At 61.0% G+C, this 20,176-nt stretch overlaps 3 protein-coding genes across 3 annotated transcripts; 2 read left to right on the top strand and 1 right to left on the bottom strand.

Annotated features, from left to right (window-relative positions):
• Window positions 1-1,372: 1,372 nt before the first annotated feature.
• Window positions 1,373-6,497, bottom strand: SOX12 (SRY-box transcription factor 12). Its single transcript, XM_055814688.1, has 2 exons — window positions 4,700-6,497; window positions 1,373-4,568 (listed from the first exon to the last, which is right to left on the bottom strand). The coding sequence occupies exon 1, from the start codon at window positions 5,604-5,606 to the stop codon at window positions 4,716-4,718; it is 891 nt and encodes a 296-aa protein (XP_055670663.1). The 5' UTR covers window positions 5,607-6,497; the 3' UTR covers window positions 1,373-4,568; window positions 4,700-4,715.
• Window positions 6,498-8,096: 1,599 nt separating this feature from the next.
• Window positions 8,097-13,012, top strand: C9H20orf96 (chromosome 9 C20orf96 homolog). The gene is given in 11 exon segments (XM_027790284.2): window positions 8,097-8,164; window positions 8,530-8,593; window positions 8,806-8,917; window positions 9,296-9,435; window positions 9,979-10,137; window positions 10,603-10,702; window positions 11,136-11,286; window positions 11,418-11,526; window positions 12,398-12,552; window positions 12,686-12,692; window positions 12,769-13,012. Coding segments are annotated over 11 exon segments (1,179 nt in total). The 3' UTR covers window positions 12,883-13,012.
• A 3,995-nt stretch (window positions 13,013-17,007) lies between these two features.
• Window positions 17,008-20,176, top strand: REM1 (RRAD and GEM like GTPase 1). The gene is made up of 4 exons (XM_027790285.2): window positions 17,008-17,448; window positions 17,644-17,756; window positions 18,861-19,065; window positions 19,266-20,176. Exons 1-4 carry the CDS (start codon window positions 17,133-17,135, stop codon window positions 19,541-19,543), a joined length of 912 nt encoding a protein of 303 aa, XP_027646086.2. The 5' UTR covers window positions 17,008-17,132; the 3' UTR covers window positions 19,544-20,176.

Below are 20,176 nucleotides of genomic sequence, written 5' to 3'. Positions count from 1 at the left end.
TGGGGCTGGGGGGTGTCACTCAGCACAGCCATCCCCACCCCCGGGGACAGCTGGGAAGGGCTGGTACCCGGGGATGCTCTGGGCTCCCCTTGTTGCCGTGGCAACAGCTGCAGGTGGGGGTGTGTGTGACGCAAGTGGCGCATGCCCCCCCCCGTAGCCCACCCCCCCCCACCCCCACCCCCCCCCCGAGCCCTCCTGCGGGGCTGGATTAACACCCCAGCCCCCCTGGCCTTTCCCCGCGGGGGGAGCCGCTGGGGCTGCGCGTGCACAGAGCAGGTACAGCGCACACATGCACAGGCAAACAGGGAGCACATGCATGCACAGGCACCTACACATGAAGCACACACATGCAGAGGCACACAGGGAGCACACGCATGCACAGGCACACATGGAGCACACATGCAGAGGCAAACAGGGAGCACATGCATGCACAGGCACCTACACATGAAGCACACACATGCAGAGGCACACAGGGAGCACACGCATGCACAGGCACACATGGAGCACACATGCAGAGGCACACAGGGAGCACACGCATGCACAGGCACACATGGAGCACACATGCAGAGGCACACAGGGAGCACACGCATGCACAGGCACACATGGAGCACACATGCAGAGGCACACAGGGAGCACACATGCAGAGGCACACAGGGAGCACACGCATGCACAGGCACACATGGAGCACACATGCAGAGGCACACAGGGAGCACACGCATGCACAGGCACACATGGAGCACACATGCAGAGGCACACAGGGAGCACACATGCACAGGCACACAGGGAGCACACGCATGCACAGGCACACATGGAGCACACATGCAGAGGCACACAGGGAGCACACGCATGCACAGGCACACACAGAGCACACACTGCACAGTGCATGCATGTGCACACACGCCAACACATGCTGTGCAGCCACACACCCCATGCACACCCGGTGTATGTGTCCAGCCTGCATACAATGTGCACTGCACACCACACAGCTGCTTGCACACATGCAAGGAGATGCACATACATGTGCACGCACACACACACAGAGGTGCAGGCTCACACCCCCCAGCAGCGTGGCATGGCTTCCTGGGAACATCCAGCCCTCCTCAGGGGATGGTCAGTGCGGGACCAGGGTGGGAGCTGACGTGGCTGGGAACTGGATGCTCAGGACCGGGGACCAACATCCTCCTGGGAATACCACATCTCCCTTGGACCCCACATCCCCCTGGGGATCCCCATCTCCCTGGGACCCTGCATCGCCCTGGGAATGCCACATCTCACTGGGACCCCACATTCCCCTGGGCACCCCCATCACCCTTGGAGATCCACACCCCCCCTGGAAGGAGCGAGGCGGTGCAGGAGGAGCCAGAGCCATAGGGAGCAGACCAACACACTTTATTCCATAATCACAACAGTCAGGATAACCGTTAGCCGAGTTTCTGCAGCACCGGAGCCAGCTGCGTCACACCCCTCCGGAACGGGCCGCGGCTGGGGCTGTGCCTCGGCTAAAAGCCTATTTCTCCAAGACGACAGATACAGGAACCCTTCACTAACACAACACTACAAAGGTGACCCCGAGCGCTGGTGCCCGTCCGCAGGCTGCGCCGGGGCCCCGCCGGCTCCCGGGGCCCCCGGCCCGCTTGGCCGCCGCCGGGGCGGCTTCTTCCTGAGAGAGGTTTGGTTTATTTTTATTATTAATTTATTATTATTATTATTATTATTCGCTTTGTCTCTAGTGATGACGGGATGTCACACGCGCACGCACACACGCTCGCACATGCATGCCAGCCAGCACCGGGCAGCGGGGAGGCAGGGGCGCAGCAGGAGGGGTCTGCACGCTGGGGGGGTCTCTAAAAACTACAACCACACAGCACAGAAAATCCACCACTGTCCACAACGGTTCTCCCCTGACAAACACACCCAGCGAGTCTCGAGGAGGAGGCAGGAAGGGGACGCAGATGGGGACAGGGACGAAGCGGATGGTGTTGTGCTTGCGGCCAGGGCTGGGGGGGGGCCCGGCTCTGGCTCTGGTTCTGGTGCTGACCCAGAACCTGCTCCTGAGGAAAAGTTTCACCTGACAGTCCGTGGAGGGAGTGACCCAGCCCACAGGCGATGCACAGCATGCAGGGGACTGCAGAGACCCTGGGCCACCCCTGTCCCCGCTGGGAACAGGGGATGCAGTCCCAAGCTGTAGGACCGGCAGAGCACATGTCTGATGTGGGACCCTCGCTACGGCTTCAGGCCCTGCTGATACCTGGGGGCTTTGGCTTCCCCACAGATGGGGATGGAGAGGTGACCTGTGGCCTCGGCACCTTTCCCAAGCGCCCCTGGCCATGGCACAGGGCAGCCGCGCACCCCAAGAAGGCACCGAGGTGCTGAGCAACATCTGTGCGCATCAGAGAGCCCCGGGGCCACGGGAGCCCATGGGAACCCCAACCCCAGCTCACACATGGCAGGGGGCTTGGGGTGCTCCTGGCACAGGGCTCCCCGGGGAGTGGGAAGGCAGATCCCCCCCCCAGGGCGGCGGCAAGGCAGGAGCAGGCTGCCGGCATTGCGGCTGGCCTGGTGCTTATTTGGCTTTTCCACCTTGGGTGGGACTGGGTCCGGTGGGGAACGGCCGGGGGGGCAGGGACAGGGTCGCGCTCTATACGGGGGACACGTGTCTGATGCGTGATGCCCACCTGCCTGCACAGGCTGGCACCCGCACCGGGGCTACTGAAACACCATGGCTAACGCAATGCCGACACACACACGTACAGCTACCGCTACACACCGACACATCTACAATGCTGATGGCTGGCCGTCAGGGGGGTGCCTGGCGGGGACCCCAAGGCCACCCGGGATGGGGATGGGGGACACCGAGCATCCCTGCAAAGAGCCCGGGGACACACCTCTCCCGGCATCACAGTGCCTTTCCCTACGGCTGAGCCAGGGCCACTGGCACCTCCGGCAGTGAGGCCAGGCAGGTCCCAGCTCTGAGCCATACTGGGGGGGTGCCAGGACCCGGTGTGGGGGGTGCTCTTCCCCAGGTCACAGCTCCATCCAGCCCCACAGCAACAGACAAGCACGGGGCCGCCTGTGACCAGCAGAACCGGCAGCCCCAAATCGGGGAGGCAGAGCCCCAGGGAGCAGGTGCCCCGCTGCCCCCAGCACCCCACTTCCCAGAAAGGGCCAGAGGGGCTTGTGCACACCCAGAGCCCTTGGAGAATCGGGGCCAGGGTAAACGTCAGAGGGTGCTTCAAGCAGCAGTCCCTGATGAGCCCAGGACGACTCCTTCAGGTGCTGCCAGCCCCGGCCATGGCCATAGGGCTGGCAGCCCAGGGTGGTGGGGGTCCCCACCGGCACCCCCCACAGCACAGCCGTACCTGAGCGCAGCCCCTGCCCCACAACTGCAGCCCATGACCGCCGAGCCAGCACTGCGGCCACGTGCTCCCTGGCTCCGGAGGAGGTGGCTCGTTGCAGGAAGAAGCCATTAGGAAAAGCAAAGAAAAAGCCAGCTGGAGCAGCTGCTGCGGCTGGACCTTTCCTGCCGGGAATCTCCTTGGCAGCACTCTGCCGGGATGCCCTGCTCTTGGTGAAGCTGGCAGCGGGGCATGGCACGGCGATGCATGGAGGACCGTGCCAGAGCATCACCCACACCCCATGCACTCACCGGCATCGCTGCCGCTGCTCTCAGCCCCATCCGGGTGGTTGCTTAAGGCAGATTTCCCGCAGTATCCCTGCCCTCCTGCTCCCCGCCACCATCGCCTGCCACAGCCGGGCACGGTGGGACCTGGTTCCACTGGCCAAAGCGAGCCAGCCCAGAGTGGGTCCTGCACGGGCACCCGGTCCAAGGCTAAAATGGGGGCTGGCTGCTTCGGGAAGGGCTCATCCCCACCAGGGTTTGGGGTGGCTCCGGGCACGGACTCCCCCCACGGCACAGCCCCTTCTGCACAACCGCCTGGCGAGAGGCAAAACACAGCCTCCCACATCCACGTGCGGATCACGTGTGTGCAACTTCGCTCTTCCCAAAGTGAGCAGTGGGGAGCGCGCGCCACAGGGAAAGAGCTGATCCTGTGGGACACCAACCCCGCAAAGCTGGGGACCCCGACGAAATGGGGCGTTGGGCAGGGAGGCATGGCTCCGCATCCCTCCCCAAGGGCTGCAACAACAGGGAAGAGGAAAAAATTGAAACTGTGCTTTAAATGCAGTCAAAAAGCAAAAGGAATTGGCCATTCCCAAAGGAATCGGGCGGGATGGGCACCAAGAGCTGGGGCCGGTGTGGGTGCTCTGGCTGCCCAGCAAGCGGGAGGGAGCACTGGGCAGCACTGGCAGGGATGGGAGCAGCTGGGAGCAGCCATGGCCAGCAGCACCGCCACGGCCAGAGCCACGGGGAGAACGGGCCAGGCACTGACAATGAAAACCCGATGAGATGTTTGCATTTCACGGGCAAATAACCACGGCGGTCAGCCACGCATCCCACGGCCACGAGGCGAGAGCCAGACAGACAGACGAGGAGTGGGTGTGTGCCGGGGGGGGGTAGGGTGAGCAGGGAGCTCTGCCTTCCAGCGGCTTCAAGGCAAAATACCTGATTCCTGCATGTAAACAGCTGGTTTCGATTCTTTTTTTTTTTTGTGGGTGGTTTTTTTTGTGGTTTTTTTTTTCTATGACCTGATTGTGGGGGCGGGGGGGGAAAAAAAAAAAAAAAAAAAAAAAAGAGCATTACCTGCAGAGCACGGGACTCAGTAGGTAAAGACCAAGTCTGAGATGCTGGACATGAGCCAGTCCCCCGCTATCATCTCCGTCACCTCAGGCGTGCAATAGTCCGGGAACTCGAAGTGCGAGGAGCCTCCCCGCGGGAAGAGGTCATGGTCCTTGTCGAAGACGGACCAGTCCAGGGCACCGCAAGCAGTGCTGGTGGGGGCGCGCCCTGGCAGGACCCCCAGCAGCTCTTCCTCCAGCTCCTCATCAGAGGAGCTGAAGGAGGAGGGAGGAGACCCGGCTGACATGGGAGAGGGGGACTCACTCTCCGGTGACCTCCCCGGCTCAGGGCAGGTGGCAGTGGGGCTTGGGGATGCAGGGGGCTCCTGGGGGCCATGCTCCCCGCTGGGTGCCAGGTGCCAGGTGGCTGTGCCGGGTGCCACGGTGCGGTCCTCAGTGGGCACCTCTGGCATGGGCTTCTGGGAGGCGTCGGGCGGCTTGGCTGGCTGCCGGCGGCTGGCGGAGACACGGCCCAGCACGGAGGGCTTGATCTTCACCGGGAGCCGCGGACGGGATGTGCCGGTGCCCACCTTGCCCTTTTTCCGAGGCCGGTACTTGTAGTCGGGGTAGTCGGCCATGTGCTTGAGACGCAGGCGCTCAGCCTCCTTGACAAAGGGGATCTTCTCAGAATCGTGGAGGAGCTGCCAACGCCGGCCCAGGCGCTTGGAGATCTCGGCGTTGTGCATGTCGGGCCACTGGTCCATGATCTTGCGGCGCTCGTGCTGCGACCACACCATGAAGGCGTTCATGGGCCGCTTGATGTGCCCGCTCGGCGTCTTGCACCAGGCGGGTTCAGCGTCGCGGGTGGGCAGCGGGGCGCAGGGCTCCCGCCGAGCCTCCACGCCCCGGCCCCGTGTGCCGCGCTGCACCATGCCGGGGCCCGGGACCACACCGCCTCCTCCTCTTCCTCCTCCTCCTCCTCCTCCTCCCCGCCCGCCGCCGCCGCCGCCGCCTCCCCGCCCGCCGCTACGCGCCGCGCCGCGCCGCCCCCATTGTGCGGAGCGGGCGGCGGCGGCGGGGCGGGGCGCAGGGGGCCGCGCCGGGGCCTGGGGGCGCACGGCGGGGGCGGCTCCGCCGGAGCGGCGGCCGCTGCGATGCTCCGGAGGGACCCCGAGCCGGCCCTGTGGCCTCCGCCTCCGGGGTGCTCCGCAGCGCTCTGGTCCGGGGATGCTCCGCGCTCGCTCGGGGATGCTCTGTACCGGCCCAGGGATGCTGCACGCCGCGGGGGCTCCGCGCCGCCCCGGGGATGCTTCCCCAGTGAAGTCGGTGGCTGCTCCAGTGGCGGGGGATGCGGGGATGCTGCGGCGGGTCCGGGTCAGGGGGTGCGCGGGGGCGGCGCGGGCAGCCCAGGAGCCGCACGCCCCCCGGTGCCGCTCTTATAGGCGCCGCCGCTCCGCCCCCCGCGCCGCCCCCGGTAAACACCGCCGCGCCGGTTCTGTCAATGGGAGGCACCGCCCCCCCCGGCCCATTGGCCGCGGGGCGGGGGGGAATATCCAGCTCCGCCAATGGGCGCCCTCCGGAGAAGGGTTGCTGGAGAGAATGGCAGGGCGGCACGCCCCGGTACCCCCCGGTACCGCCGCCGCAGCACCCCGGTAGCCGCCGATGCCCTCACCCGAGCAGCACAGCACCCCTCGGTACCTTCACCAGCGTCCCAGTACCCCGGCCGGGGCCCCTCGGGACTCCTCCGTGCCCTCCGGTACCCACTCGGGGATGCTCCCAAACCCTGCCGGTATCCGCTGCTCCCCCTGTGTGGCCACCCCGGTGCCCCCTAGACCCGCACGTGGGCACCCCCGGGAGCCCCCACACGCCTCGCGGCCCCCTGGGAGCTGCACCCCGGCCCGGGCACGGCTCCACGCTCCCGGACACTGAGCATCCCCCCGGGACGCTGCTCCCGGTGCCCGGCCCCGCCGGTTCACCGGGCCCCCACTGCCCCCAGTACCCTCGGCAGATCCCTGGCCCAGGGACAGCCCCCGCGATCCCCGGTGGGGCTTGCAGCGCTCGGCCCCCTGCGCCCTGGGAAGGCCGATGCTTCGTGGACGCGCCTGTGTATGTGTGTCCGCCGCTCCCCGACCCAGCAGCGTCTCCGCAGGGCTCGGCTCCCGGCGGGTCAGGGGGGCGGCGGCCCACGGGGCTGCCCGCCGGTGCCACGAGTGGGGCCTTACCCCCCGCGGCGCAGCCCCGCCAGACCCCGCCCCTCCAGCCAGACCCCGCCCCTCCAGCCAGACCCCGCCCCCTCGGCGGGGCTGCGGGCGGCACCAATGGCGCGGCGGCGGCGGACCTGTTGCCCCGGAGACCGCGGGCTGCTCGCCAGGGGCCGCGCCCATTGGCTGCCGCCGTGGCGCGCGGGCCCGCCGCAGGGCGCGCGCCCATTGGCTGCGCCGCCGCCGCCAGTTGCTGTGGTAACAGGGGCCCGAGCACGGCCTACACCGGGTACGGCGGTCCACACCGGGCACCGGGGACTCAACCAAGCATCGCGGGCTACACCGGGCACCTCGGCCCACACCGGGCACCGCTGCCAGCTCCGGGCACTACAGCCCACGCCGGGCACCGGGGACTCCACCAGGCATCAGGGCCACACCGGGCACCGCGGCCCACACCGGGCACCGTGGCCCACGCCTGGCACCGCGGCCCATGCCCAGCATCGCGGCCAGGCCCAGGCTACGGGGATTCTGCCAGGCATCGCGGCCCACACTGGGAACCTCAGCTTACAGTGGGCACCATGGCCCATGCCGGGCATCACGGCCCACGCCTGGCACCGGAGACTGCACTAGCGCCTACACTGGGCACCGCGGCCCGCGGCCTGCCCTGCACCCCAGGGCTCTGCCCACACCCACCTTGAGCCCCGCTGCCCGGGAACCACCACACAACCCTCTACCGCGGCTTCCCTGTCATGCTGGGCCTTGCACGGAGGCAGTGGGGAGCCATTGTCACCGTCTGACCCTGGCACCGTGCACCTGCCCGGCCATTCCCCCTGGCCCCCCGGGCGGGGCCGGCTGCGTGCACGTTAGCCCGGGAACGCCGGTGCCGCGGAAGGGCTCTGCGGGGCCCTGAGGCGGCTGCCCCGTGCTCACCGCCACGCTGCGCATGGCCCGCCCTGCGCTGGGCTCTCCAGGCCTCGCTCGGTGCTACCGCCGCGGGCTCTGCTCTCCCTCAGCAGCCGAGTCCCCGCCCCGCAGGGCTCTCCGGTCTGGCCCGGCTCCCACCAGGCCCGGGCACCCAGATCCCGCCCCCGTGGATCCCTTCCCGGCTGATCCCTTCCCGGTGCGAACCCGTGCCTCTGCCGCCGGGCTCCTGCCGTGCACATCCGGCAGGGGGCGCTCTTCCCTGGGCGCGGGCCCCGCTCCGCTCCGCCTGCTGTCGCCATGGAGACCGGGACGGGGCCGGGAAACGGGGCATCTGCGGGGTACGGGGCATCCGCGGGGGCCGTGGGGTACGGGGGGAACCCCGGGGCGCAGGAGGATGGCGGGGGGCCATGGCGAAGTGGGCTCCCGGGTGGGTGAGGGGCTCCCAGGAGGACAAAGGAGTGGGCCGGGGAGTGTCCCCGTAGGGGACAGGCAGGAGGAGTCCCCGGCGGGCCTGGGGTGGGGAGGGGGGCTCGCCGGCGGGCTAAGAGGATAGCTAGGGAGCTCCCCAGTGAGGCAGGGGGGGTAGGTGACTATGGGGCTCACTAAGGTACAATAACCCAGGAGTGTCCCTGGCTCTGCTCAGACTTTGGACCCACAGGGGCTTATCCCTGGGGACAGGCAGCACTGTGGGGCTCAGCCGCTTCAGTGGCGTTATGCTTTTGCCTTCCAGAGCCTGCCTGGAGATGGATGCACAGGGCCCGCTCCCCAGTATTGTGGAAGAGTTCAAGAGAATAGTAAGACTCCTGTTCCCATGGGTTTATGACACTTGCAGTGTCTCTCAACCAGGCCTGGAAACTGGCTGCTCCAGGCCGGTCAAGGGGCACCTGGGAGCCCCAGAGGAGCTGCGGAGGGGAGCTGGAACTGTGGGTCAGTTCAGAGAGGTCTCTGCTCACCAACTTCCTCTGATGCCCCGGCTTTTCTGTGCTAACTGTTGTGCTGAGTTTAGGATTACAGCAAATGGCAGAAGGCAGAAGCAGAGGAAAGGAAATCTCCAGCCCACAGGATGACTTGGCCACCGCTCACTGATGAGGACAAGAAGAAAGGGGAGAACAAGCCAGGCTGGGAGAGATTCCCTGATACACCACCCTGCTGCCCTGGCCCACCGGTGCCACTTCTGCATTAACCCAGTGCTTTCTGCAGGGAGACATTCAGCAAAAAACACAAAAAGCAAATTACCCAAGGTGAAATGCTGAGAATAAAGAGGGAGAACTAGCAAAGGCCAGGGAGTGCTCTGTAGGCTGGGCTCCTGGGCTGGAACTGTGAGCAGCTTTTGCTGACGCTGTGGAAGGTTTGAATTCAGTCTCTCAGTTGTTCATTTATTTCCCTCAGCCACATATGATAAGAGAGACTAGATGTAAGGTGTTGAAACTGGGCTGTGAAATAAGCACAGGCCTTTTTCTTTTTTGTTTTGGGTAGGTATTTTTTTGTTTTACTAGTTGCATTTATACCAAGTAGAAAACCACCCTTGCCTTCAGAGACATCATCCCAAGAGAAATACAGAAGTTCTACTCAGAGGAAATCAGCTCTTCAGAAGGCTGAACTAGCTAAAACCTTGGAAGAGATCAAAATTACCACAGTACGTGCCACAGATACCCAGTGCTGGGATGCAGGTTGCAAATCCATGCAGTTACCCCAGCTGCCTTTATGGAGGAAATTCTAGCAGCCTGACTTGTTCTTGCAAAATGGCATGTGTTTATTTATTAATACACTGGAGGTAATTATGCTGCTCTGCTTAATGCTGGTGAAATCTATCCTTGATATTGTCTATCAAGAAAAATTAAGAGAAACCAAGAGAGAGTCCAGACTGTAGCAGCAGGAGGGATGAGATTTAGGAAATGTGACCTGTTAGAAAAGACTGTTGGTATCAGATTTACTCAGTCTAGCAGAGTTGAGGTGGAGGACACTACCACAGCTTTTTAGTAGGTGAAAGATGGTTGTAAAACATGGTGACCGTGCAGCTGGTAGTAAGGAACATGGGAGCAGGGGTGTACTGTATGGGGGAAGTCAGAGTGCCTTACCCTGGGATGGGAACGTCCCGGGGATGGCAGACGATGGTAAGAAAACTTGGGGCAGGTGGACTGGTGGAGTCTCCAACACTATAATTCACAATTTCCTGTAGAATCTGATTAATCTGAAGAAAAACACCATTGAGGAGCTGAGGCAGCTTAGCACCCACCTGGCAGAGACCGACTACCAGCTAATCAAGGACATCCAGCACACTGACAACAGCACTGCCAAGCAAGCCAGGAGCCTGCTGCAGCAGTATGAAGTAGTTCAGGTGAGGCTTTAGGGCTGACCGACAGACCCAATTTAACAGAATGGAGAACTTCCCATTACTCATTAGTACTGCAGAAGGGTCAGGCGCTGCCTGGCCCCTTCCACTGCACAGTGTGTGACTGGGGCATCCCCAGTCCTGGGGGGAGCTCCCTGGTGCCCAAAGATCCTGTGAGCTGCTCTTGTTTTGTGACCATGCTTTAAAGCTGTGAGAGCACTTTGACTGTAACTGACCCAAGCAACAGTAGTCACCCCTGTAATGGCCCAAATCCATCCCTCCATGATGTCCTTGGCTCCAGCTGGCTCCTGCTTCCTAGAGCAGCTCCTGTGCATGAACTGGCACCAGCCACAGCGGCAGATCCCTCTGTGCTGCTAATGCAAGCAGCAGCACCCAAGAGCACAGTCAGGGATGGTGCAGGGGGACGTTTCAGAGCTCTGTGGAATAAGCAGTGGATTTCTCCCCATGCAGAGGGTGAAAGCAATGGTGCAGACCTTCAATCAGAACCAGCTGGATACAGCAAGGGCAGAGCTCCAGGAAATGGAAAAAACAGTGGAAAAGAATCTGGGAAGTGAGTTGCTCACATTACTGTGAAATGCAGTCTATAGGATCATATTACCTTCGCTTTCCATCTTACTAGGTTAAAAACACTGTGTTGATCTTCTGAATGTCAAACAATTCCATTTCTGAAAATTAATCTTGTTTGCTCTGTGGGGATGATCTTCCTGTCAGCCTGTCAGGAGGGAGAGAGCCCTGTGACAGGTGGCAGCCTCTGCTCAGGGGCATAGGAAGAATCGCCTCCTTGGCAGCCATACGTACGTCCTGTTGGGGCAGGATCTGGTCAAGGTGGTCTGACTCGGGGTGGCCATTGCCACTTCCCTCAGGGTGTGTAATCTCTGTAGAAAGAAGGGCTCAGGCAAATGCAGGACAGACTCCTTGGCTCAGTGAAGAAGCAAAGCTCTGGAACCCCTGGGTTGAGATTTTCTGTTTTGATTTTCAGTCAGAGCTCCAGCAGCAGCTGGATGAAGTCACATCAAAAGTGCAGGTTCTCCAGGACATCCTGTGGACCTACATCAATGGACAGCATCTGGAACAAGCTGTCCAGACAGTCTTTCTGCAGCACAGCATCCAGAACCTGAAGGAGCAGCAGCAGATGCAGGGACCTCTCCTTCCCTGCCTGCAGCATTGCCAGGGAGGAAGGAGAGGGCAGGGGATGAAGGAACACCGTAGTTATCTTGCCTAATGCTCCTGTTGTTTCTGTGCACCGCTTCCTGCTGTCCTCAGGAGGAGACAGACAAGGCAGAAGAAATGGGGAAGGCCATCTTGGAGGAACTGGAAGAGAAGGCATGGGTGGAACAAGAGGTGCTATTACAGAAAGTCATGGAGATTTGTGGAGTTCACATGATGTTCCAGCAAGGGAGATCAGTTTCTGGGAGCTGGGAGACAGGGCAGGGGCTGCCACACATTGCCCGTTAGCAATAGCATGGCACAGCCAACACCCAGAGAGTAACAGGGCATTGCTGCTCCCCTCCTGATGCTGTGCTGGAACTGTTTGTCAAGCTGGGAGGGTACACAAGGAGCACTTCTGAGTTTCTGCTGTAGTCTGATGTGTTGAAACAGTCTCAGGCTTACTCCTGAGGGTTTGCTGCATGGAGGCGAGTGCACCGTGACCCAACATTCACCCTGCTTTTATGGTCCCTGTTTTATTACATTATTTAGGTAGCTGCTTTGCTAATTGGCTGTGACACCGCTGTGGTAGCACACATATGTTTGTAATAAATTAATGAGGAAATTAAACTATATGCAGCACTACAGAGCAGGGACTGCTGTCATTCTTCCCAAAATAGGAGAAACTCCTATTGCACAGTTCCGGCTTGCATGATGTGCTTAGCACTTTTCATGCGTTAGCAGCTTGAGAGCACTAAGAAAATATTAATTACTGACTCCATTTACAGCCTGCTATGATGCAGAACTGCTGTGCCCTTTTACAGCTGAATTTGTAAGCACAGGCAATGTAAGTTACCCAAGTAATATTAATAACCTTTCCCTGGGAAAATGATCTCTTGAGTTCCTCAGTCTTGTCCCATGATCAACACAACCAGTCTCTTTCTAGAGCTAGAACCCAAACCTGGTTCGAGCAGAAATCATTTTCTTGATGAGTGATGCATCTGGACATGGCCGCATTGACATCTGGCAGCATCAGGGCTTCACCCTGGTGGTTAGCGTGGAGTTTCTTCAGAAGATTTTCTTCTCTTCACCCACACAGGAGATGTTGCTGCACCAGGGTGGCCCAAAGCAGATGGTGATAAACAACTACAGTCTGCAACATGAAATACTGAGGCAAAGGGAGGTGAGCAAGCTGGGTAAGAACCAGCCAGAGCCAGCCACTCTCAGCCTTTGCCCTTCATGAATATTTTGTCTGCCTTAGTGGGGTACGTTGCCTTCCATTTTCACTGGAGCCCAGTGGACAGTTAGGACAACCTGAGGACGAGCAGTCCAGCAGGTGTTTCAGGGAGCCTGTTAAGGCCTTGCTTGCATGAGGGATGTTTTCTAGCTCTGCTGTTTGCAAAATCTTTAAAACTTTAATTTCTGCTTCTATTGCAAAGTAAAGAACTCTTAGAAACGTCATTCATTCAGATTATTAAGGACCTGGAGGAGGAGATTGGTGAGCTGAAGAGAAGCATCCAGACACTTCACCAGAGTGCAAGAGACCTGATCTTTGCTGACGTTCTTCTCTACAGACCTAAGTAAGGCTGGCCAGTGAACATGCATGGTTCTTTTTCTGTGGCCTTAGCCTGCAGAGTCTTTGGCACTGAGCGCTAATAACCCTACCCCATCATTTCCACAGACATCATGGCTAAACCTATACCCAGCCTGAGCTATAAACCCACAGCTAACGCTGGGTTTTGCTTGGGAAGACGGTTGCAGGGTCTCATGGTCTCACCTAAGAGCAGCTAGGAGCTAGCCACAACTGATACCAATCCTTGGTCTCATCCTGTCCCTTCCCTTTGTGCAGCCTGCAAGTGGAGATTGTTAGTGGCTGCAGCTGGGGATGGTCAGCACCAGCAGAGCTTTTCAAGGCCCTTGTGCCTACACTAACTTACTTTATTGTTGTTTTCGCTTTGCAGTTGGGAAGCAAAACTGAGGGCAAGGGGCAGGCTTGCGAGGAGCATCCTTGTCAAGGTAGGTCCTGCCCATCTAGAGCCGCCTTGGTTGTATGAAATGGCACCAATGTTCTATGAGAACCAAGATGGGCAGACATTTCCCTAATACGTAAAAAAATGTTGTCAGCATGGGCTGGCAGCAAAAAAGTAAACCTTTGTTATCTTTCTCACTGGTGTTTCCCTGCCCCAGTTCTCTGGTAGCTAATTACGTCCCGAGTGGAGGCTGTGGGTAATCCCCACTCCTGCTTACCCATGTGCGCTGTGCTGATACTGGATATAAGAATTACAAAGCGTAAGGTGACTCCTCACTTAGCATTGATGGGAAGAAGGCCCTACCAGCTTGATCACAGGAATACTGGGCTCTCCCCAGGGACAGACCCAGACAGGCTGAGTCTGTGGGCTGAAGCATACCAACAGCCAGCTGTGACAGGCTGTTTTCCACCAAACCCACGCAGGCTGAAGGTGTGATGCTGCCCCTTGTCCCACGGCAGCGGGGGTCCTGCCCAGAGCAGGACAAATCGCAAAAAATCACAAAACCTGAGAAAAAATGGATCAAATGTGTTTAAATCTCCGGTATGCTGTAGTCAGAAACCTGTAGCTGTGTGCAGAACAGCATGCATATGTGCATTTATTTACAGCAACTGCCTATATAAATTGTTCTTGGCAGAGAGATGTCTGTTAACAGTCATTCCTTCCCAGCGCATCCCACTGCTGCAGGTGTGGGCCAGCCCCTCGCCTCCTTCGCGCCTCTCGTGCACGCAGGGGTTATTTTGCATGAAAATATCATCCCTTGGGATGAGCAGACATTCACCCAGCAAACCAGTGATGGTGCAGGTGACAAGAGGAGCTGGAACGCCCCACTCCAGGGCCTGGAGTTTAGCTGGAAGCCAGGTACAGCTGCAGTGCTGTGGGGGCACGAGCCAAAGCAGGGAGAAAGCCTAGAACATATCAGGAGATTGCAGGGGGAGGTGGGCAGCTGTATGATGGATTACAGCAACTTAATTTTTTTTTTCTGATAAAAAATGATAAATAAAAGGGAATTAATTAGCCTCAATAGCGGCTGGGGTTACTGAGGGTGGCTGGGAAAAAGAGTTAAAAATAGCAGGAAGGCCCAAGTGGAAAGTTTCTGTAACATCACAAGTCAGGCATTTGGTGCTTACCCGCCCTGACAGGCGGGAGCCTGTGCCAGAGCCCTCTTCGCCATCCCTCAGCCCTTTCCCACTGACCTCCTTGCAACTTTTCACACGACTTCACCAGCCCTTCGTTTCTGATTAACCCATTGGTTCCAGGCACTGGATTTGCTTCCTGAAAGAGTAAAATCAGAAGTGAGCTGCGCTCAGCCTGGGAGTGTAAGGGTGCGTAGGAGTGCAGGACTCTTGCTGGCCCTCCTTGGGTCCCTGTGTGTTGCTGGCAACCCCTGGAACCCTGGAGGAGCTGTAGCCCCCTGCGTATCCATTCCCATCTGCATTTCAGCTTCCCCTCTTTATAAATCCTCTTGCTTCATGGGGCCCCAGGAGCATTTCACCAACTTCAGGCCCTGCGCTGGGGGCACTCTGGACGCACAGTTTGTCCTGGGCTGAGACAGAGATGGATGAGCTCAGCCCTGAGCAAGCGCAGCCCGCTGTGCTTGTCTTCTCTCTGCGAGAAAGCAGATGAACCTAGCTGCTCCAACAGGCTGCCTGCACTTCTGTTTGTCTTTCAGGATGGACAGTGAGGGGCAGCTAATTTCATTCCTTCTCCCTCAGAGCCCTGGAGGTTATATCTGGCTGTGCCTCTCTGGGAAGGCCAGCGAGCACCGAGCCTGCCTTGCAGAGGGGCTCTGTGGCAAGCATGATCTAATGGCAGGGTGCAGGCTTGGAGCTAATTTCTTTTGTAGGCAGAGTGGTTAGTGGCTGGGCTAGACCATGACGGCTGAGCCGAAAAGCCAGAGAGTGCTGCAGTGAGCTGGAGGTCAGGCTGGGCTCTGGTTCAGGTTGAACAGAAGCTGCACACAACAGCCCTCCTCTGGTTTTAAAGTAGTTTTGCCCCTGCTCACCCCAGCTGCTGCTTGTGTCCCAGAAAAAGTATCTGCACCCTCCCCACTTAAAACCTGTTGAAGCACTCTCCAAACTAGCTAGCTACAACAAGGTTTTTTACCATCTCCTACCAATATACTCTTCATACATCCCTCTCCTGCCTTCTCCTTTCCTCACCTAGGGCACATGTTGTCTCTCCTCTTGCTTTTTCCTCTCTCTGCTTCTTCCTCAGCTGCTCTCTCTTCATTGGCTCTCAACCACTTAACCAGCCACACCTGCACCTTATCTACATCGGCCAACCCACAGTTGTATATTATCAATGCTAATTAACCCAGCTTCATTCGTCTACAAAAAACATCTGGGATAGGCATACCTGGGGACTCAGAGAAGATAGCACAGCTACCACCCATCTTATGCTCTCTGGTGATGGGGCTGCTGTACAGGGGACAAGACACCTCCAAACCCTGAGCGTGCCACACAGAGCACCCAAGCAGTCACCCACCTCCTGCCTTGCCCATGCAGGAGCTTCTCCTCCTCATCTCACCAAACTAGCTGAAGTACGGCAACTTATTCCCACCCTTTGCTTTGTCCCTCCTAACTGCCCTCTCTCTCAGGCACATGCCAGATACCGAGGTGGTCCCCAGCATCCCCCCCAAGGAGATGTACTCATCTGATGCTTGGCCAGGCTCTTCTTCTAGGCCCCTCACCCAGCGCAGAGTGTGGCCGGGCTCAGATGAGGTGCTGAGCCACAAAGTGCCTCCTTTGCTGTCAGCAGCTTCTCCATCCCAGCTCTGCTCAGCCTCCCGGGCATCTTGCTGGTGGGTTATGTGGTCCAGTAAAGGTGTTACTGGCATGGGCTGAGCTGCGCTCACAGGCTGCAGGCCCTGGGAGGGCACATGGGGCAAGCCCCACAGCTACAGCTATCAGGGAGCCATCGCCAGCCCTCCCCCACGTGCTGCCGTGCCCCTTGGTGCTGTATCGGTAACACCGGAGGGGCTGAAGCTAAAAAGGACCTCCCAGTAGCTGTGCTCTGACCATGAGGGGTTCTTGGGATGGCCCTGGTGCCACGACACTCTGCCAGCGCATCCCAGTATGGGCCAGACTAGTGTCCCAGTGTGGGGTCAGACCCGTGCTGGGCACTTTGGTGCAGTGCTGCAGCACTGGCGCAGGTCTGAGCCAACCGATGAGTTCAAACAAAACCAGCTCCTGCCGGTGCTCAGCGAGCTCCGGCCACGGCTTCCACCGCCGGCTCTTGGCGCCGGTGCCCCGTGACGCCGGCCGAGCAGGGCTCCGCGGTCCCGGCAAAGGGCCGTGCACCGGGCAGGACCGGCCCGGGCTCGGCTCGCTCCTTACTTGGCGAAGCGGCGGAGCCCTGCGCTGCCCCCCGCAGCCGCGAGATGGAGCCGAGCCGGCCCCGGGACACCGGGTCCCCGGGGGACCTGCCCCACGCAGGACGGGAAGGCGGCGGAGCCCGCGGCAGCGCATCCCGCCCGGTGCCACCGCCGCTCTCCCGCCCCGGCTGCTCCTGGGGACCGAGGGGACGCGCCCCGGGGGAACTCCCGTTCCCCGGCACAGGGAACCCTGCGGGGCCCGGGCAGGGCGGCCGGGGCCGGTGCGGGCGGGGGTGTGCCCGGCGGGGGAGGGACCGGCCGCGGCGAGGGGGCTCCACCTCCCGGTGTTTAAAGCATCGGGGCCGGGCGGCAGCCAGCTTGTCCCGGGGAAAGTTGTGCCTGAGCTGCTGCTGACTCAGACGGGCCCTGGGAGCGGCGCGGCCGGGGGCCCTGGGGGCGCCTCCCCCCGCCCGCTGCCCTCGGTGCCGCCGATGACCCTGAACACGCAGCGCGGGAGCAGGAGCCCGCTGCGGCGGAGGGCCAGCACCCCCCTCCCGCGGCCGGGGCTACCGGGTGCCGCGTCGGGGGGCGAGCCCCGCCACCCCCAGCTTGGCCAGTCCGCCTCCGAGCCCGGCGGCAGGACCGCGGCACCCCGGGGCAGCTGGTCCTCCGAGTCCTCGGGCTCCTCTGGGCCCGGCGAGCCCCGGTACCGCGTGGTGCTGCTGGGCGACCCCGGCGTGGGCAAGACCAGCCTGGTCAACCTCTTCGCCGGTGTCCAGGAGCGGGACCCGCTGGAGCAGCACAGAGGTGGGTGCTTGGTGGGGGCGCTGCTCGGGGCCCCTCTGAGGGTCACCCACCGGGGGCCTGGAGGACGCGGCGGTGCGCTGTGTCCGGCCCCGTGATGGGAGAAACCTGCGTGCGAGGCGGAGAGGAGCCCGGTGCCAGCACCGTGTTCCAGCCTGGGCTGTGCCACGCCAACCGGGCTCTCCCGCTGTCTTCCAGAGGCCGTGTATGAGCGCACGCTCTGCGTGGATGGTGAGGAGACCACGCTGCTGGTGATGGACACCTGGGAGCCGGAGCAGCCACCGGGGATCCCACGGTGCCAGCGGGGCCGGGTGAGCTGGGACATACGAGACATTGTACGGGCGCGGCCACAGCTTCAGGGCCTCTGAGTGCCACAAAGGTCTCCCTGGGGCTTCCCTCGCCGTGTCCCGGGCCCACCGCTGCCCTTGCTGCAGCGTAGAGGACATGCTGGGTGAGCCAGGTGCTGGGTCCCATCTCTGACCAGCTCTTTGCCCACTTTTCCCTGGCATGGGAGGCTGCCCACTGTGTTCTTGCCAGCGCGGGCTCTTGTGCCGAGGCACCGCGAGCACAGCAGCAGCAGTGTGGGCACAGGGTCCCCCTCGCACGAGGAGGGGAGGACAAGGGGCTGTGTGGAAGGAGTGTGGTGCCAGTCCACTTTGAAATGCATGGGAATGGTTTGGGAATGGGGCTGAAGGAGCTGACTGGGCAAATCCACATGTGAGTGCTGCCAGCCAGGGCACACGCTTTAACAGGCGGAGCAGTGGCCCCAAGAGCCTGGCATAGGGCATTCCTTCCACCCAGCACGTGAAGGCATCTCCTGGGCAGAAATGCCAGCACCACTGTCACTGCCTGCCCCGAAACGCCCTTTTGCCTCCCTCCACTCCGGGGCTCTGTGTTCCTGTGGGTGCCACAGGGCAGCGACTGGTCCCCAGGAGCAGGGATGGAGCCAGTGCCCAGGCTCTGAACGCAGGCACAGCACCCGCGTGGGCTGGGGCTGCATTTGGCACGCACAGCTGTGCCTTCTGGAGATGCCCCAGCACCGTAACACCCCCACAGTGGCCCTTTATTTCCACTGTTGCTTAATTCCACCCTGGCTGGCAGGGAGCAGGGCCTGGTTCATGCAGGGTGCTGCACCTACAATGCTGGATCAACCTCAGGCCCCCAAGCCAGGCTGAGCCCACAACCTGTTTGTTGCTGATAGAGGAGGAAACTCTCAAACACCCCCCAAAAGCAAGAGCTTTTAATCTGCATTTTTTTAATGGGACCCACACGCCTGCTGCCCATGATATGGGGGCTGGTGGGGTACGCTGGCAGGTCCCATCAGTGCTAGGGTGCTCTGCTGTTCCCCCCAGCAGCAGCAGGGCTGCCAGCGGCCCCTGCAGAGCAGTGACATCTCATTTCCCATGCGGTGACAGGGTGAGGAGAACTGGTGCCGCAGCCAGTGCCTGCAGGTGGGGAACGCCTACGTCATCGTCTACTCCATCACCGACCGGAGCAGCTTCGAGAGCGCCTCAGAGCTGCGCATCCAGCTGCGCCGTGCACGGCAGGCCGAGGACATCCCCATCATCCTGGTGGGGAATAAAACCGACCTGGTGCGGTGCCGCGAGGTCTCTATTGAAGGTGAGCGGTGGGGAGCGGGGTGTCTGGCTCGTCAGGACACCCAGGGGGGCCCTGCACCTGGGCTCCTTGTCCAGCTGCTTCTCCTGTGTTTGGCCCCTCGTCCCTGGACGTGCAGCTGCTGCCCCACATGCAGCAGTGCCAGTCCCCCAGCCCCCAGGGTGCCAGCGGGGCTGTGCCCCCTCCCTGCCCTTTCCTTGCAGAGGGCCGTGCCTGCGCCGTGGTGTTCGACTGCAAGTTCATCGAGACATCGGCAGCTTTGCAGCACAACGTGGCTGAGCTCTTCGAGGGGGTAGTGCGGCAGATCCGCCTGCGCCGAGGGGGCAAAGAGTCCTGCACACGCCCCGTGCCCAGCCAGAAGCGCAAGGAGAGCCTCACCAAGAGAGCCCGGCGCTTCCTCGACAGGCTGGTGGCCAGGAACAGCAGCAAAGTGGCCCTCAAATTCCGTTCCAAGTCCTGCCATGACCTGTCTGTGCTCTGAGAGCCGCCGCTTTCCCATCCCTCCGCACACGCAGGCTGGGACTCTCCTCTCTGCCAGCAGCATGACCAGTGGCTTTGTGGAAAGCCCAGATGGGGCTGGAATGATGCTGAGGACATGGAGCTCTTGTAACTGGTGTTGAGGGATGCCTGGGGTGCTCTGGATCCGGCCACTTCCCCTCCAGGAGGGGAGACAAGTGGAGCCGGGTCCCTGGGTTGCACCCGTGGAGCAGGGGGTGGGATGGGCACCTGCACTTGGGGTGGTGTGATCCTGGATTACAAACGCTCCCGGGGAGCGGGAGGTGAGGGATGGCCGTGCCCTGCTGCAGGACTGCCTGCAGGGATGGAGGCTGCCAGGAGCATGGCAGGTCCCACTCATGGTGCCTGTCATTTGCAGGGCAGCAGGGACCAGCAGTGGACCATAGTGGTGTCCACCTCAAGGGCATCCTTGAGTCTGACCAGGGAGAGGGGCTGGGGGAGCACCGGCAGCATCACCTGGCACTCCCAGCCCCTCTGTGCCAGGGCTTTGTGCCATGTGTCCCTAGCACCAGTGCTTCTCAGACAGAGTGTTTTCTGCTGTCTCTGTACTGGTGCAATGGGGAAAACCTTCCATCTGCAGAATAAACCACATCAGGGA

Source organism: Falco peregrinus, chromosome 9 (assembly GCF_023634155.1).
Source record: "Falco peregrinus isolate bFalPer1 chromosome 9, bFalPer1.pri, whole genome shotgun sequence".
Taxonomy (NCBI): Eukaryota; Metazoa; Chordata; class Aves; order Falconiformes; family Falconidae; genus Falco; species Falco peregrinus.
This window is presented reverse-complemented; position numbering and strand designations above follow the sequence as displayed.

Bases quoted from the DNA above. Each gene is read 5' to 3' on its own strand.
- SOX12 (XM_055814688.1), bottom strand. From the start codon at position 5,606: ATGGTGCAGCGCGGCACACGGGGCCGGGGCGTGGAGGCTCGGCGGGAG.
- REM1 (XM_027790285.2), top strand. From the start codon at position 17,133: ATGACCCTGAACACGCAGCGCGGGAGCAGGAGCCCGCTGCGGCGGAGG. The intron at 17,449-17,643 runs GTGGGTGCTTGG...GCTGTCTTCCAG, and splicing joins CCCGCTGGAGCAGCACAGAG to AGGCCGTGTATGAGCGCACG. The intron at 17,757-18,860 runs GTGAGCTGGGAC...ATGCGGTGACAG, and splicing joins CACGGTGCCAGCGGGGCCGG to GGTGAGGAGAACTGGTGCCG.